Here is an 18539-nt window from a genome sequence, read left to right on the forward strand (position 1 = left end):
TCTGTATTTTTAAGTGTCCTAGATCACCTCCAGACACCAAATATAGCTGTCTCGTTATAAATTCCTAGAAAATCTGTGAACATCTACACATCTAGCTGATTAAGGTGTTTCATAGTTGAAAAACCTGGTCTTACACAGATTGACATGTTCCATGAGTCACTGCTCTATACAGTTGGAAGAAATCAACCTTTTTAAAACAGCTCCCACAATGAATTTGGTGCACACACTCAATTCTGGCAATACCAAATAGCTAAGCCTTAATTTCTTGCCCTGTATTAATTCATAAGCTGCCGGCAGCAAAAGCCATTCTGACAACACTAAATTTCAGCTATAAATTAGTCTGTTTCTTTATATTTTTTTTCCATATACCCACTGGGAGTATCTGCCTAACAGCAGCTTTAACAAATAAAGACAGCACGAATTTTGCGAGGGTTGAAGGACTTCTGAATTCAGCCTGGATCAGCGTTCGTTTCTCAGACCTCTTCGTTCATTATTTTATCCTGACAAGAACCATCTCTTACTGGATTGGGTTTTTTTTGCTGGGCCTGTGCGCAGCGCGGGCTTCGGGCTACCCAGGCGAGTATGCGGCCGTCGCTGCCAGCCCTGCCGCCCGGGCGCACGGCTCGGCTCGGCTCTGCCGGCTGCGCTGACGAGCCCCGGGCACGCCGCGCCGCGGGTTGGTGGGTTTGAACTGGCGGGCGCTGGCCTCGCCGCCCCGGCGGGCGGAGGCGCCGCCGGCCGGCAGGCGGCGGCGGCGGCGCCCAGCTCCCGGCCCGCCATGGCGATCCGCAAGAAGAGCAACAAGAACCCGCCGGTGCTGAGCCACGAGTTCATCGTGCAGAACCATGCGGACATCGTGTCCTGCATGGCCATGATCTTCCTGCTGGGGCTCATGTTCGAGGTGAGGCGGCACCGACGCCCCCGCCGGGGGTCCTCTTCCCGCTTCCTCCCACTCCACCGGAGGCTCTCGGTGCTGGAGGGGAGGGAGGGCGCGGGGGTGCCGCGGCAGCGGGGGAGGCTGTGCGGGCTGCGGCGGAACGCTGCGGCTGCTCCCGGCCAGCGCCGCCGCCTCCCGGCGCACCTGCCCGCCGGCCCACGCCCGACCCGCTGTACGCGGGGACCGGAGCCGACCCCCGCCCCGCCGCCACCGCGCGAGTACCATCGCGGGCGGCCTCCCCGCGGCGCATCCCCGCTTCCCCGGGTGGAACGCCCTTCTCCCCGGCTCGGCTTGGACAGGCGCAGCCCTGGCCACCGCCAGGACCCGGGTCTCCCTTCCCCGCCGCCGCGGGCGGGAGGCCGTGCGGGGCCGGGAGCGCTGCCCGCCGCGGCGGCGGAGTTCCTGCGCGCGGCGGGGTTACGTGGCAGCCGGGGAGGGAGGGAGGAGTGCGCGGCACGGCGGGGAGGGGGCGGGGGGCGAGGCCCGGCCGCGACAGCCGATCCCCCGCTCTTTGTGTGCGCGGCCCCGCCGGGCCCCGCCGGCACTACGGCTCCCGGCGGGCGGCGCGGCGGGAAGGGAAGGGAAGGGATGGCAGCGGTGACGTGTCCTTAGGGCCGCCGCTCGGGTCCCCCTGCCCGCGCCCCCGCCCGCGGAGCATCCCGGGGCTGCCCGCGGCTCCAGGCGCCGTGCGGCTGGGCTGGGCACCCCCGCCGCCTCCTCCCGCCTCGGAGATGCGCCGAGGTTTGGCAGCGGCGGAGGGGAGCTGTCCCTGCGGCCTGAGGGCCGGCCCTGCTGCAGGCCCTCCGCTCTCTGGGCCCCCATGTTGAATGCAGATGCTTTAAAAAGCGCCTTTTCGGCGCTGGAAAGGTAACTCACCTGTGTGACTGCCAAAGCGTTATCGGTGATCTAAGATCACTGATCATCGCATTAAGACGGTGTTGACTAAATGTTTCTGGTGTTGTAGACATTTGTTCAGACATTTATTTCAGACATTTGTTAAGGGTTGTGGACCTTTCTGTCATGGTTTTCGGGATGGTTTCATCCAGCTGTTGGTACAGCTCAGCACTAAGAGCCAGTGTAGTTAGAAAGAAGATTATGGATAGATAGATACATAGATAGATAGATATACAGATAGAAAGTGGAAACAGGGCAGACCAGCTACACTGTTGTTTTGGGGTTTGTTATCAAAAATCACCAAGACCGTGTGAACTGTTATATGGTGATTTGCTGGGGATTGACGTTAAAGAGGTAAACCTAAACTGTTTCTTTTTGTGCCTGCATCACGCTTACTGTATTAACAGTATTACTGGTAGGGTTAGAGCTTTTGAGGGATTGAATGTGCTGAATTCTTTTGTTTCCAGTTTTTTTAACCCACTGTGTTTTCTAACGCAGTGTAAAAGGCCATGTGTCATTGTTGGTGCAGATGTGGTATGTTGCAATTTTTTAAACGCTTTGATACAAGTACAGGAAATCACCTGCTGCGGTTCTTGTTGGTATGGTAAGGTGTTTACAGTGCCTGACTTGTACAATTCTAGTGTGAGAGTAGCTGACAGAGCCTTCAAAGGGCAGCTCAGAATTGGCTACTGTTTCCAGTTGTCCTCTGAGGGCTCCCTTGATGAGTAGGGAGCCTGAGGCAACTTCACTAATTTGAGCAAACTCGTTGGATTCCCTGAAGTTACGTGGTCTGAACAGTCTGCCACGTATTCAGGGTTTCATAGAAAATCTAGGGCTTGTTGACAAAGCACTGGTTTTAAAAATCTCACTTCCTGTGAATAATTAATACTACTAGTAACCTAGTCATTATCTTTAGATGCTCAATATGTCCTTCCAGGATTACTTAAGGAGCTTGGGTTTTTTGTCAGCCCTATTATTTACCACATAGATGCTGGGTTTTTACAGCTATGAGAAATGATCTGATCATTAATATGGTAAAGAACAGTTTCTTTTCCTTCTCATTTAGGGCATGTTGATTCATGTTGGGATTCAATAGAAATGTGTTACAGTGAAAAAATAAGTTTCTGCTTTTTGTCAAATAAGACTTTGTACTCCATCTTATATGTTGGGGGTTTTAGAATATCCTCACCCCACTTCTCAAAGAAAGCCATTAGGACATCTTCTCTTCAAACTGTTTTTATTCCTTCTGGTTTTTCTTACAGCTCATCATAAAGGGAAGTACCACTACTGCTAAATTTAATTTAATTTGTTTTATGCTTCTTGCCAAAGGATCCCCAGGGTCAAAAGAATGGTAATTGTACTGAGTTGGTATCCCACTGGCCTGAAATTGTTTTCTGTTTATGCCTTTTTTTCTTCCCTGCCCACATTTTTCAGATTACCCGCAGATTTATGAATATGATAACTGGCTTCCAAATTTTGTCAAATAAGAAAAGTACTTTTAAATAAAGTTTATTCTCAGCCGCTGCTGAATGCATCATGGTCTAGAGACTCCAGGATGCTGTCCATTCTGTTAATGTAATAATAAAGTATGGACTAAAGAAAGAATTGTAGCATGTGTTTTCATTTTAGTGTTGTAGGAAAGGCTGTATGTTAGTAACATTTTCAAGGATCTTTCATTTGGCAGGTTGAGTATTCTGTAAACAAACCTGTAGAGACCAGGCCATGTGTGCTGCCCTTGGAATGTCAGGTGCAGTGGTGAGATAATGGGAGTCAGTCAGTTTTTTGGGAGGAGACAAACGTGCTGGGCAAGGGTGCCAAAACTATGGACAAATGTTTTCAGTTTAATGTAGTTTATTTCCATGAGAATTTACAGCGCTTCTGTTTTTTTTCTCTTTTAGATCACAGCGAAAGCAGCTGTCATTTTTGTTACACTTCAGTATAATGTTACCATTCCTGCCACAGGTATGTATTTTGCAGGAGGTTAGATAGGAGACAGTGTATCAGACATTTTTGGTGTGCCGTGCTTCCTACTTGTCAGGAAGGGAGCTTGTCCCTTTCAATGGATAACCAGCAGCTTTCAAGGATTTCACTTCAGTGTTATTAAAACACTGTTTTAACTAATTAAGGTAGAGACAATGTTTCTGTTCTGCTGCGTTCATCATTAGTGCTGAAACACCATCTGACTGGTAGATAAGTTCACATGAATTCTTACTCTGGCTTTGCTGTGATAATTTTTAATAGTCAAAGTGGGGTGATGGTTTAACATATTGTTATTGTCCACTTTCAGTGTATTTGGATGAGCTTCCTAAGTGCACTTAAGTTTTTCGTTTTATAGCATCTTTCCAGAGTCAAATTGGTTTTGTGATGTGATGGAGAAGATTGCTATAAACAGTTTAGTGACCTAGTTCATGGTGGCAGTTTAATCTGGCTTTTATTTGTTCAGCTGACTGCAAGCTACTTCTGTCTTAAAGGTTTCCCTCTGAGAAATAAACTTATGAACCATTAAACTGTATTGGTGCCTAACAGTTAATTCTCTTTGTCTTTTAGAAGAACAATCTGCAGAAACAATCTCTCTCTATTACTATGGCATCAAAGACTTGGCTACAATTTTCTTTTACATGCTTGTAGCAATAATCATACATGCTATAATTCAGGAGTATGTACTGGATGTAAGTACAAAATATTAATTCCTTTCATCGAGATAATTGTTGGGTTTTAATTTTAATAATTTAAGATTATTAACTTAAAAGAAAATTTCTGCATTAAAATTTTTAACTGTGAAAACATGCATTAAAACTTCAAGGCACTCTAATGCAATTACTAAATAAATGTGAAGTACTGCAATGTATAAATAACAGTGGACTTTCATTTCAGAAAATTAACAGGAAAATGCACTTTTCAAAAACAAAGCATAGCAAGTTCAATGAGTCTGGGCAACTTAGTGCATTCTACCTTTTCTCCTGTGTTTGGGGAACGAGTATTCTTGTCTCTGTAAGTATGCTTTCTCTTCTGTTTCATTATGAGATTTCAAAAAATTCACTTATGTTGATGATAAATATGGTTTTGGTTTATTTGTCTGGTTTTAGCTGGTTTTAAAGCGGGGACAAGTTTAAGAATTCTGTGTGAGTTTAGTCATAACTCAGTATAAAGTCAGTAGTGTTACTGTTGCTCAGTCTTGAGTAGATTTACTGTCAAACTGAATAAGATAAAACCACTTAACTTTATTATGGTGTTTAATTCTCTGTAGGTTTTTTGGTGTTGGTTTATTAACATAAAATAAATGTTTAGGAAACACCATACATAGCATTCTGGAGCCTAGGGAGTGGGTATATGACAGATTGCTGTAACCTCAGGTCACTGGTGTGCTTTTAGGTGCAATACTCTTAGCTAGTGGCTGGATGTATATGAGCTTAGCTCATAGAAAGGGAAGACTGCCCTTTTTTTTTTTTTTCTTTATTTTAACACAAAAGCTCCTGAAAAACCTTTATTTCTCTCAGTTAAGTTCAAAGTTTGACAGCAGTTTACAAGAGAAGACTTGTGGCTGTAGTAATCCTGGAATAATTTCCATCTCATAAGGACATTCTATCTTGAATAATCACTTGATTTGTTTGGTTGCTTTTTCTTTTCTTAAGCCAGTGCAATGTCTTTTGTTTTGGGGATTTGTTTTCTGCATTGGTTTGGTTTTGTTTATTTGTGATTTCTTGGGGATTTTTTTAGAAAGAAAGTTTATGGATCTGCAGCTTTTACTTGTGTATGTATATGTGAGTACTTTTTGTGTGTACACTTGTGCATATACATAAATGCATGTATGTACATCCAGTCATTATTTCTGAGCATTTATTGGGGTTTTTTGTTTGTTCTTTTCTTTTTTTAGGAGAACTATATATCAGATCCAACCTCTCTGTGGAGGGACTATCCGCACACTCTGATTCCGTAAGGCCTCTTCCTTCGAGGATTGCTGGGGGGAGAGGGGGGAGTGTTTTAAGCCTAGGGTGTGTCATGTACAATCTGTGTGGAATAAGTAGTTTGTAAAACTGAATTAGTCACTAATGTGTTTTTTGTTGTATTTACATGGGCTCGATTCTTTGACAACTTGTAGCATACAAAGTTCTTTTTATGTAGGCTGTTACTTAAAGAATTCCATTTTTTCAAGCTTTGTCTGAATTATTTTATTATTAAAGATATTAGTTTAGACTTGGCTGGCATGAAGGATCTGTATTTATTCTTTTTTTAAGAGACAGTGATAACATGAGTTCACTAGAAGCTTCTGAAATATTTTAAGTTCAGTCATAATAAATAATATTCTTCAATTCTTGCTGTATTGTACAGGTTTCAAATGAAGTTTTTCTACATCTTACAGTTGGCATACTGGTTTCATGCTTTTCCAGAACTGTACTTTCAGAAAACTAAAAAAGTAAGTTCAAAACATAAATAGGAGGAACTCCAGAGCAAGGTGGCTTTTTCTCTTTACAGTTAAATCCTAATTGCAGTAAAATTGCTAAATATCTGTTGTGTAAATAAAAATGACTAGTGTTTCTCATCCACTGAAAGAATTTTCCCTCAAGCAAGTGATTGTGAGATTTTGTTTTCAACTCTTGGGGTTTTTTTCCCTTTGTTTCTCAGAACTGATAGTCTGAATAGGCTCACTGAAATCACGGTTGCTTCATGAATCATGATATAGGTGCAGAATATAGACTGTGAATAATTCTGTACATCAAAGGAGTATGAAAGTCTGGGATTTGATTTAAATACCATTTAAATGGGTGGATGAAAATGGGACATGAGCTGGCAATGTACCTTTGCACCCCAAAAAACCAGGTGTCACCTGGGCTGCATAACAAGCAGTGACCAGCATGCATCCAGTGACCAGAGTGCATCCAGCTCTGGGGTCCCCAGCACAAGAAAGGTGTGGATCAGTTTGAGTTGGTCATGAAGATGAACAGAGACCTTGAGCATCCCTTCTATGAAGGCACGCTGAGAGAGTTGGGGTTGTTCAACCTGGAGAAGAGAAGGCTGCAGGGAGAACTTATTGTGGCCTCTCACTGTTTGAAAGGGACTTATAGGAAAGATGGAGAGAGACTTTTTATTGGGTTCTGTAGTGACAAGGAACAATGATTTTGAAAGAGGGTAAGTTTAGAGTAGATGTGAATAAATTCTTTGTGATGAAGATGGTGAGACACTGGAACACAATGCCCAACAATGACACTTCTCAACAATGCAGAGAAGTTGTGAATTTGAAGTGTTCATGGTCAGGCTGGATGGGGCTTTGAGCAACCTGGTCAAGTGATAAATGTCCCTGCCCATGGTATAGAGGTTGGACTAGGTGATCTACAAAGGTATCTTTGGGCCCAAGCCATTCTGTGGCTGTTGTTGCTCTGTGACTAGGCTCCATCTCTTGCCAGTTCTGTTTCATTGAGGAAAATGAAACATAGGTGTTACATAACCACAGGTCTTTGTACAGGAGCCTAGAAGAGGCTTGGTGAAGTAGCAACAAGATGCACTGGTTTTGTGCTGCTCAGATGCAGTATGAATACTGTTTTGCTGATGCACTGCAGCTGATGTTCCCCTGTTGTGCTAGTGATACCTTCCAAATTTAACTTCACAGCCAAGTGTGGAGATTTTTCTTAAAATAACTTCAAGAAAGCTGTCACAAGTGGCCTGAGTGCTGTGTGTTGAATAGCAGTGTTTTACTTGGTCACTGCTTGAAATTGTGCCCTCTGATTTTTGCATGAAGTTTGAAGAGTGATAGTTCATTTGTTTTAGCATAGTTGATATTTCTTCAACCACAGCTCAACCTCTGCTATCTTGGCTGACTTGCCTTATTCCTTCTCTTGAACAAACTCAGGTCTAGTTATCTGTCCTGCTGACATAAACAAGAAAAGAACTTCTCAGCTCTGGTTCCTCTATAGTCATGAATACCTTGTACATTATTCCACAAGGCCTGCAGTCTCTGACAGTTTGTCTAAGCAGGCACCATGGGGTGTTTAAATGCTATCTCAGTTCCAAAGTTAAAGAGTTGTAGGCTGGTCCTGGTTGTGCTTGGAGAAACTGACCATTTGTACTTACTGTGCCTTTATCTGAAATAACCAATTTTTCATTTTCTTTCAGATAATTTAGAGTAGGTCTTTCTCGCCTGTTTTCTTGCTCTTTGTATATTATGAGTGTGATGTTTGCTATTGTTGTAATTGTTTGATTCTGTGGGTTTTTTGGATGTGATACTGAGTATTGAATAACATAGTATAGCTCTTGTAAGATTAAAATTTTAGGCCCTTTTTAGAAGATAAAGCTAAAGATCCTTGCTTGAAGTTCAGAGAATCTTTCCAAAAAGGAGTTTCTTAAGCACAGCTGAATGTACTCTGCTACCACTCCAAAAGAGATTTTTATAGTGATCTGGCATAGTTCAGTGGTCCCTCTGTTCACAGATGGCACAATCTGCTTTCCATGTGCTGTGTGTCTTCCTCTTTATTATTCCATCTCCATGAAGTGTTCAGTTTAATAGGGCTGACTAAAGCCTGACTTTAAGTGGGACCATGTGCTTTAGCATGACTGGTTAATAACAATATTTTCTATATTTGCCAGAAACAGTGTGCCAGAATTTTGGATGGCCTTGAATTTTTAAAATTGATGTCAGCACTTGGAAAACCTTTCATTTTGATTCATAGACTGTTATTTTATTCTGTAGCAATCTGACAATTTGATGGGCAGCAAACATGTGGAACTGTAGGATCTGATGATACAGTAGTACATCCAAAATAAGAAATGTAATAACTTGTATATATTCACAGTGGTCATAACAAATAAAAGTGGATCCTTTTTAAAAGCATCTTTCCATGTTTGAAGCCTTTTCGCACAGTAGCACATGTATGATACTGAATATGACTGGTGAGTGAGCAATAAGTTATGTGTGGAATTAGATGATCCAGGCTGAGTGATTCAGTGCCAGAATAGGCCACTTTAAGGTAGCTGATACACCAAGAAGGATTTCCAAGACTAGGGAATAGTTTGTAATAGCAGATAACATAGTACAACACTGTGTAACATTGTGTGTGACACATGGTCACTTTTCCTTCCAAATAGGAAGATATCTTCCGCCAGATTGTCTACATTGGACTTTACCTCTTTCATATTGCTGGAGCCTATCTCCTGAAGTAAGTAAATTGTAAATTTTTTCTGGCCCCATTCTTTGCCTTAAATATCTAACTAAAGGTCTGAATGTTTGTTTTATTTATTTTGATAGTCTGACCCACCTTGGACTTGTTCTTCTGGTATTGCATTACTTCGTTGAATTTCTTTTCCACATATCCCGTCTTTTCTACTTCAGTGATGAAAAATACCAGAAAGGGTAAATAGTCTTTACCTTTAAAATTTTTGTAATTTCTGTCTAAGAGCCTTTTGCATTTAACTAACCAGAAACCAAAATTACAAGGGAGTTCAAACAGTGTTTCTTAAGCAACCACAGTTGTCCAGACAAGTGCCAGTATTATATTTCTACACCTTCAGTATACTTTCTACCTTGTTTTAGCCTATTTAAGTAAATATTAGTAGCAGTATTAAATTAAATAAAATCTCTCAATGTATACTGATGTGGGGGGTTTTTAAGTTTTGTAGAGAAAGGAACAGGATAGATTGCTAATACAGATAGCTCTGTAGGAATTAAAAATGTGCTTTTGTTCTAATAGTACTGCAAAGCACTTTCCATTGAGTTGAAATCAGTTTTCATAACATAATACAAGATGCATTTAAGATAGGTGCAAAATCATGTATTTAGGTAAGTTCTTACATTTCTAAGAAATTTGCATGGTGAAAGGTAAGCATTTGCATTGTTAGTGCATGTGTTTTGAATGGAAAGTTGATTTAGTGTTTGTGGTGGTTTTTTTTTCTAGATTTTCACTGTGGGCAGTTCTTTTTGTTTTGGGAAGGCTTCTCACCTTGATTCTCTCAGTCCTCACTTTTGGCTTTGGACTGGCAAGAGCAGAAGATCAGCAGCTGAATTTCAGTACTGGGAACTTTAATATCCTGGCTGTTAGGTACAGTAAACCTGGAACAGTTCTTAAGCATGTGCTGTAAACCCCTATTAAATGCACAATGTAAGTGGTATGGTACTAATACCAGTAATTCTGAATGACTGAGTGTTTTCATGCAAGCAATGGGTTCAATAGGAATAGCTTATGTAGGAAATTTGTAAGGCACAGTGAAATGAATTGACTGAATCTAGTCTACAGCTGAGAAATCTGTAACTGGTTACCTTTCTTTTCTTTGTTAAAAAAAAAACCCCAAGCAACCAAAAAAAATACAGCAAAACCAACCAACAGAATGAATAGGAATATCCAATTACAGACACTACTTTCAAATGTTTTAAAGCTAGTAAATTGAATTCTAGATACGATTGCTGTCAGTATATCTTAAGAGGTCAAGGTATTTGTGCCCAGCGAAGTTTTAGTCTCATTTGAAGATTACTGCCTCTTCCTCTGCCTTTTTTTATGGCCCCTATTGCTGCTGCATGATCCAACCACCTGGCTTTCTTATGACTGCAGAAAAAAAAAAAGTTATTGAAACTTTGACAATGTCAGCCTTGCCTTGAAAAACTGATACTCTGAGCTGCAAGACACTCTTGAACCATTTTCAGCTGTTACTACCTGGTAGCCTGAGAGTAATTCTGAGAAAGACAGCAGGAAAGAAACCTAGTACTTGCCAGTTTTGATGGGCAAAGATTTCACTATCACTCTATATCTCGTTTTGATCATCTGTGCTTAAGCCGTGTGTTGCCCTATGCAAGTGAACTCTTGGCTTAGAAAATGGAGGTTACCAGGAGGAGGGGGTGGAAGTTGCCAAAAATCCTGAGGTGTTCTACTTTCCTTTTCTGTTGGAATAATGAGGCAAACATACTGATGAAACTTTACCTATTATTTGTTTCTAGAATCAGTGTGCTGGCCTCCATCTGCATGACCCAAGCATTTATGATGTGGAAGTTCATTAATTTCCAGCTTCGGAGGTGGAGAGAGCATTCTTCTTCTCAGCCTCAGTCAGTGAAAAAGAAGTTTGTATCAGCTAAAGGAAAGACCTCCAGAAAAGAAAGAGGTTTGTAGTTTCATTTTTTCTGTTCCTTTGACTTCTCAAACCAACTTTGGGTCGCTAAAGAAGCATTTTGTGTTTAACTTGTGAGTGAGATGACTCAGCTAGAGAAGGAGTACTGGGCAATATTACTGTGGGAAGAATAGATTTTTAAGAAAAAACACTATATATTATTGGGTTTTGTGGTTGCCCAAATTATGGAATTACTGGGGTGTTTTTTAGTTAATGCAGCATAATATTTTTATTCTCTTTAATTTCATTACTTGCACAAAATGTGTCATGCTTATGTTTTGTTATATAAAGGGAACAGATGCACTTTTGGATCCCTTCTTGTAGACATTTATTTATAAAATTTTTCTTGCCGTGGATTTCAAGCTTCTTTTTCATTGCGACAAAATTCTGAGGATTTAGAGCAAAGAGATAGCTTGATGGTCCACCCAGTAAAAAGATTTGTGTTGGCCTATTTTTACAAAAACCAGAAATTGGTAGTTCTCTAAGGAAAGGTAATAACACCTTACTACTCTAAACCTGTGTAGAAGAATTTGGAAATGAGCTGAAGAGTCTAGGTTTGACTTTTTAATAATGTCACACCCTTTTTGTGAAAAGGGCATGAAAGATGAACAGAATACTCTTTCCTCCAAGAAAAAATTATGTGCTCTTTTAGAAAAAAAAATTTTAATCCCTGTACTTCAGTATATCTGTTGCACCAAGAGTTCAAGTCCTGTGTATTTAGATGCTAGCTTGGATAACTTCTGCACCCTTTTGAAATGGCAGAAGTTGTTTCAAAAGCTTTCTTCAGCATGATCCTTTGCTTCCAATCTTTGTATTACCAATCTGTTCCACTTTTTGATATATTGAAAGTAGTGTGTGTCAAGATCATTTGTACTGAGAACTGAGATTTGTGGTGGGAGATCAATAATTTTTTTATTTTTCCCAATTTTCTATTTTTATTAAAATTGTGTGTTTTAGAGTACTGCTGCACTCCCTTTAGAATGATTTGTAGTTATCACAACTTGGCTTTTGTGTAGTGTTGGGGGTTTTTTTTCATCTGAAAATTCAGTTGGAAATTTTTTTTTAATTGAGTGAAGGTAGTTTCCTATATAAGTGTCCTGTTTAATTAGAGCTTCATGGTAATGGCCTTCTCGATATGGAGGGGTTTTTTAAATTTAAGTATTTTATGTCAAATAATTTTAAAATATGTGCCTTGATTAGGGAGTCAGAAATAAAAAAGCTTTTTAAAATCTCTTGATCTATTTAATTCATGTCATTTAGTGAATCTGCTGGGTTTCATCCTACTTCAATGGAGACTTGCAAGTGGTAAACAAATAGTGGAAAGTCAGTTAATTCACAAAATCATTGAACTATGCCTGTCTTGAACACTGAAGAATTGTATTCCTTATTTTAAATTAACATAAAAGTACTCAGTTCATTGAAGTTCTTCTGTTTTGAATACTCCTGTTATGTTGTCTGTTCAGAGCACTTGCATAGGATGCAGCAAAGCAGTGGTTTTGAAGGAGTAATATATGCAACTGAAGTCTTTAAAACACTTTTTTTTGTGTGTGTATGTGGTTAAATGTTTTTTTTTTTGAGAGCCAGGGCACAATAAAATGTGTGACGTTTAGTTATGCCAAAAGCAAGAAATGACAGTAAAAGATCCTGCTGGTGATGTAGGTGGAATATACAGCCACATACTGATTCATGTTCTTTGTTGTTTTACCTAAACTGTTTAAGAAAATATGATTTCAGTTAGCTTACTTGGGTCTAATTAATTGTTTGTAAGTTTCTTTATTTAAAAACAATTCAATTTTCAGAAATATCCAAAGATCACCTTACATAGGCTTAAAATGGTGGTGTCATTTACAGCCAGATATGTTTTCAAACAGACTTGGACTCTTTGGGCCTGTGTCTGGTCTCGTGCTCATGTGTGGTTGTTGTTCTTACTTTTTTTTTTTCTTGTTTGCATAAATGGGATCATTTGGGTGTCGTGGGAGAAGGAGGGAGGCCAACAGCTGTTTTTGTAGACTGTCCACACTCTAGTGACCTTCAGCACATCCGCGGATGGAAAAAAGTTTAACCAGTCCTTTGTAAAAATATATATATAATAATTGTTTAAAAGCACCCAAAAAACCAGCAGCTGTTGCTTGAAGTCAGAATGAGAAGAGTCAGAGCAGAGATGTTAGGCTGCAAGTATTGTAGCTGGCTGTACACTGTGCTCTTTAGATCTGCTTTATAAATATAGTTACTGTCAGGCAACATCTGTGTCCTTGGTTGTGGTGAAACTGAATAAAGGGGGTGTTGGAGTTGTGGATGCTGACTGGATGTTGTGGATGCTGTGTTGTTGGAGTTCTGACACGCTCTAACTCCCAGGAGGGCACTGCATTTGACCTGAAGCCATGGAGAATGCTTCCAAAATTAATTGACAGCACGAGGATTATCGAGTGTGTGTTGATTAGAAGTGTGTAATATCACAAGGTGAAAAACTTAGAATTTGAAGTTTTAAGATATAATAATATATATAGAACAAGATAGAAGTTTTAAAGCAAAAATTAGGCCTTCTTCTTTACCTTCTTCTTTCTTCTACTTCTTAAGTTTAAATAGTACTTTGTAATTAGACAAAAAAGTCCACATTGTGGACTTCAAGTAATTAGTTATTCGATTAAAAAAGAAAATAATTTAAGCATCGTTTCTTAATTAAATAGTTTAACCTTAGAAAACCTTCTAACAAAAAGTTGTTAACCATTTTATACCTTATTAGTAAAAAACTAAAAAACTCACTACCTATGAGTGAGACTGTAAAATAAATAAGAAACAATAAACATCTAAATGTAAGCACAAACTATCAAGTACCTTTGTGTTCTTAGATAGGTGCCTGGTCTTGAATTCTTTCCACCTACACATACTCATTGCAAATCTGAACTAGTGTTTTACTTCTGTCTTATCTATGTAAATATCTTCATCATAATGTAAATGAGTTATTTATGTTAAAGTATATGCTTTAAAAATTGTGAATATATCTGTGTATAAAGGATTTCCTCTATGTATCAGATGCTTGTAAAGGTAAGCAAAGGAGTGTAATTTTAACAAGAATTATGAGGTAGGTGGGGTAAATAACTAAGACCTGTAGCAGAGAACTCTGTATATACTGTGTCTCTAAAATTTCACAGAACCATCTCATCTCGTCTTCAAGTTGTACTTTACTTTTTCACGCGTCTTCTAAAATATCATAACTGGTCTTGATTTTCAGTCTAGATGTATATAATGGACACATTTCAGTGTCTGGCCACATCAGGAAACTGGAATTTATTGTAGTAAACTTTAAATACTGCACTTTGTAAAAACTTCATTATACTGTTGGACTGTGAATGATAATTAAGAGGGTTAGCAAAGAAGGTACACCAGAAAGGAAGTTAAAGGCTGTGTAGGACTCACAAAAATGTAATAAAATATAAAGCGTCTCACTGTATTTAAAAAGTGTTTTCTTCTTTTTTTTCTAGAAAATGGAATAAATGGAACAGTGACCTCAAACGGAGCAGACTCGCCTCGCAGCAGGAAGGATAAATCCTCGTAAAACTGGGTTTTATTAAGTTAATTGACTAATGTCCCCAAAGAATCTGCTTTTTACATGGATGGCCCTTCAGCACTAGAGATATTATGGATTAAAGAAAATACAATTCATGTTTTTTGATTATTGCTGTTGTTTTGAGAAACTTTTTTTAAAAAACCATTTTGACTAAGGAAAAAGGTTTATCTCTCTTCAAATTCTTGGGGGGAGGACGCAACACTTTTTAAAACACATTGATGCTTTTTTAAATATTTACTGTGATGAAATAACTTACTTAATGAGGATCACTGTTGCAGTGTATTATTTCCTTCCAGTTTTTGTAATCTTGGTGATACTGTTCTACCAACTTCACTTTTTCCAAGTTCCTCAAAAAGTATTGCAAATTTGAAGTAAAAACATTGTATGCCTATTCAGATACTCTGGGTTTTCAGTTAATTACCTTGACTCAAATTTACATTTCAATTTGGGATTCCAAGACCACACCAATAGACCTCTTCATTTGGTAGTTACTATAGCTGCACAATGTCTGCTCTAGGAATTGCCCCATATCATTAAAACAAAACTGAACTAATTGGAAACGTTGCAGAGTCTTATTGTTTGTTGGTTAGAAATCTCTTACAAGGAACACAACACTTTTTTGAGTTATAGCTTTTAGCACCTGAAAATTAGAAGGGAGTATGTATGGTCATAGCAAGAGTTGATTTGACAGCACTGTCCACTTCTGTCTGTGCTTTTGAAGTGTATGTATCTTGGAGAATTGGTGTGTGTTGGACCTTCTTTGAAAACTTGTCTGTCTGATTTTATGGGTGGAGGTTATTACAATGTGCTGTGTTTCTTTTGGGAGGCAGTCAGTGCTCCATGAAGAGGGAATTAGGTAAATGGATCAAGTGATGAGAAACATTCCTTTATTCTAAATGCTTTGCTTTCTTTCACCTCTGTTAGGAAATAGTTTGATTTCTCCTATATATATTTTTATGAAAAAATATTTAAAAGCTACAGCTTCTTAAAACTGATTTATTGTGACCTCTGCTACAACTAGAAAAATCTAAATTTAAGAATTTTTCCATTATCTTTCATAATTGTGTTCAATGTGAAATCTTGTCCAGTTAGTTTTCCAGTTTAGTACGCAGATAATGTTTACTCTGTACACTTTTGTAATGGGTATAATTCAACCTGTTTCACTTGAGAATAAGTGAGACAGTTATTGCAGTCCTAAGAAGAAGTTGCTGAATTAGTCTGTTAAGTTAACCCAAGTATTGAACTGCTTATTGATTAAGGAGTAATTATGAGCAATCAAGCTGATAAATAAAATAATTTTAATTTAAAACTGTTCTTATAATGGAGTTTATACCCAACAAAATGATAAATCTGCATTCTGTATTTTCTACAGTCCAATTGCTTACTATTCAGAATAAACATTCTAGTACAAAAACCTCACTACAAGCAACTATCCATTCTTCAGTTGTTTAGTGCTGTTTAGAGTTATTACAGAGTATAATTTATTACGTTTCAGCTGATTACAGGCACAATTCCCAAGTATTTGGTTCACAGCTCCTGAAGTGGACTTGGCAGACTGGTACTTGCTTAGCTTGAGAGCTCTGGGGCACTGTGCCCTCTAGAATGCCCAGTCTGCTTCAGTAGAAGTAGGTATCCCATGTCCTGTGACATTCCATACAGAACTGTGAATCTGTCCAACCTGACCACGAAACTGGAAAACTGGAACTCGGAAATTTTGAGAGACTCGTGTACTTTTATTATATACTTGTTCAAAATCTTGTTTTGTGTCTGATGTTTCTAGAAAAACCTTCAAAGATTCTGTGTGCCTTGCTCTCAACTTGTACCTTAAGCCAAAGGGGGTAAATTTTAATTAATGTCTAGTCTGGTGCTTGGACTCTAAATCGGTTTGCTTGTGATATCTGGTTGTACTGGGGCTGAAAGAATCCTAAAGGGTGGAGGAACAAATTATGAAGTGATCATTTAAGGTACTTCTTGAGATCTTCAAGACTTATAGGAGTCTGAGGGTTGTAATAGTTGTTTCCCTAAGGCAAACTGTTTCTTGTAAACCTCATTCTTTGACACAGTAGTCTTGAAATGTAAACTTCAGGTTAATTTCCAAAAACTTCAGAAGAATATATTCTTGACTGTTAATACTGACATTGCTTTTTGTCTCCTTTTGGCCTTATAGATGGACATTCTTGTCCTTTGGACATTTACAAAAGCACTTTTGTTTCCACAATGGCTTAATATTTATCATTGCCTTATAGGAGTTGTTGGTATCTGCCAAGTAATAGAAGGTAACAACAGGCGTTCTAGAAATCGGTTAGAGTATTGGAAGCCAGTATTTTCTGTCTCTTCTCTCATAACTAAAAATACATATTTATCATGTTTGATGAGGCAAGACCAGTAATTTTTAATTGTCTGCCTTGGGATGGAAACACTCATAGACTTAGAAGATATTGAGACTTCTATTTCTAGTTTGATATTATTTGTTTTAGTGTTAGAGTATTTTTTGGCTGGATAACTTCTTTCAAATTGCTTAAAATTGATTTTCAAATGTTATTGCAGTTTTGGCTCTTTGCTTGTAATCTGGGTTTCAGTAAGATGAAGAAGATTAGTTGTCTAATCATGTTTTCTTAATTATGGCATCAAGAAAATTAGAAGTGGAAATGACTGAGGAGTTCATTATTATATCCTATGCCAAATAAAATAGGCAGTAGTTAATTTATTCTCATCAATTACCAGGTCCCACAAAGAGAAAACTTTGTCCATTTAGATGGATTTGAATTAAATAATTACACAGACCATGGATAGGGTTTGTTGAGTTTGTTTTTTTCTCAAACCTCCTTCTCTTTGCCCCTCTTGTCAAAACGTTTCAAGATTTAACAGCAGATGATTTCAAGCCTTTTTTGAGCCCCACATGTGTGTTTGTTTTATGTGCCAGAATATTCCCTCAAAACTAGCATTTTACTTTTAAAGTGGTTATATTTAATTTCAAAGTACAAACAAGGAATGCAGAGCAGCTGAAATTAATTTTCAGAGTTTTAGTTTTCATCTGGACACTTTCTCCTTGATTGGTTGCAAAGACTGATTTCTCCTGTGTGAATCATTCATGAATGTGAAAATACTCTTTGGAAATGCTGTTTTTCTGGTGATCCCATGCCCAAACTTAGGAATGGTGAAGGAATTTGCTGAGCAGAGAAAATGCATAGGCTATTTCTTCTAAGTTTAGGTTATGCTGAAGGTAAATTATGTATGTTGGGATAATGAATTTAGAAAGTCAGCAGTTATTTATAAGCATTTGGTATTTTTTCTAAATACACTTTTTCTTTGAAAATTTTAGTTGTGTTTATGGAGTTATAGTACCCAGAATCATAATAAGCAGCATGGTCCTCTGGCGTAGGTAATTGGACTTCTGTAGAAAGGGTCAATACTCATCTGCAGTCCTTTGTTCTTTGAAGATTTCTGACTGACTGCACCTGAGTTGATTTTGCTGGGGGCAAAACTTGATATGAAAGGGAAGGGAGGAATTCCATAACCATGCTAGCCTGAAAGTAACGTAGGTTGCTGCCGGAATTGCTGTTCTGTCCCTTGCCTTAGCTAGCACGAGCCTTTCTGTTGCATGGTGAGCTAGACCAGGGAGCTGGTGCACCTGAAAACAAGCATGTTTGGGTTTTTTCCATTGAGTTAGTTGCCTGATAGTAACCCCAGTGTTTTACAAGTGATTATGTATAAGCAAGAAGAAAAGTTGCAGTGTAAAGATCAATCAGGTTCTAAAGCAGCAGCCCCTTTCAACAGCATGTTTCTTAAAAATTACACTAGATTACATGTGGGAGATCTTTAAAGGCTTCCAGTCACCAGTACCAGAAGGGACTTGGTCTCTCTGGTAGTTCCTACATGCCAAACCCATGAAGTATTAATGGTCTTTTTTCAGATCTTGTGAGGGAAGGGGAGAGACTCATCATAGTTTACTGTACTGAGACACCTTTTCATCTGTCATCAGGGTTTCCAAGCAGTGCAAGAGGATACTGGCAGTGTAGAAATAGAGATTTTGAAAATGCAGATTGTCCTGGATCA

The 18539-nt window shown here is 39.0% G+C and overlaps 1 protein-coding gene across 1 annotated transcript; it reads left to right on the forward strand.

The window, feature by feature from the left end:
* The first annotated feature begins 716 nt into the window (after positions 1–716).
* Positions 717–15897, forward strand: TRAM1 (translocation associated membrane protein 1). Its single transcript, XM_041464398.1, has 11 exons — positions 717–901; positions 3730–3793; positions 4379–4500; positions 4706–4822; positions 5706–5764; positions 6161–6245; positions 8909–8979; positions 9069–9173; positions 9715–9858; positions 10749–10909; positions 14398–15897. Exons 1-11 carry the CDS (start codon positions 779–781, stop codon positions 14469–14471), a joined length of 1125 nt encoding a protein of 374 aa, XP_041320332.1. The 5' UTR covers positions 717–778; the 3' UTR covers positions 14472–15897.
* Positions 15898–18539: the final 2642 nt, after the last annotated feature.

Source organism: Pyrgilauda ruficollis, unplaced genomic scaffold, assembly GCF_017590135.1.
Source record: "Pyrgilauda ruficollis isolate IOZ18807 unplaced genomic scaffold, ASM1759013v1 scaffold18, whole genome shotgun sequence".
Taxonomy (NCBI): Eukaryota; Metazoa; Chordata; class Aves; order Passeriformes; family Passeridae; genus Pyrgilauda; species Pyrgilauda ruficollis.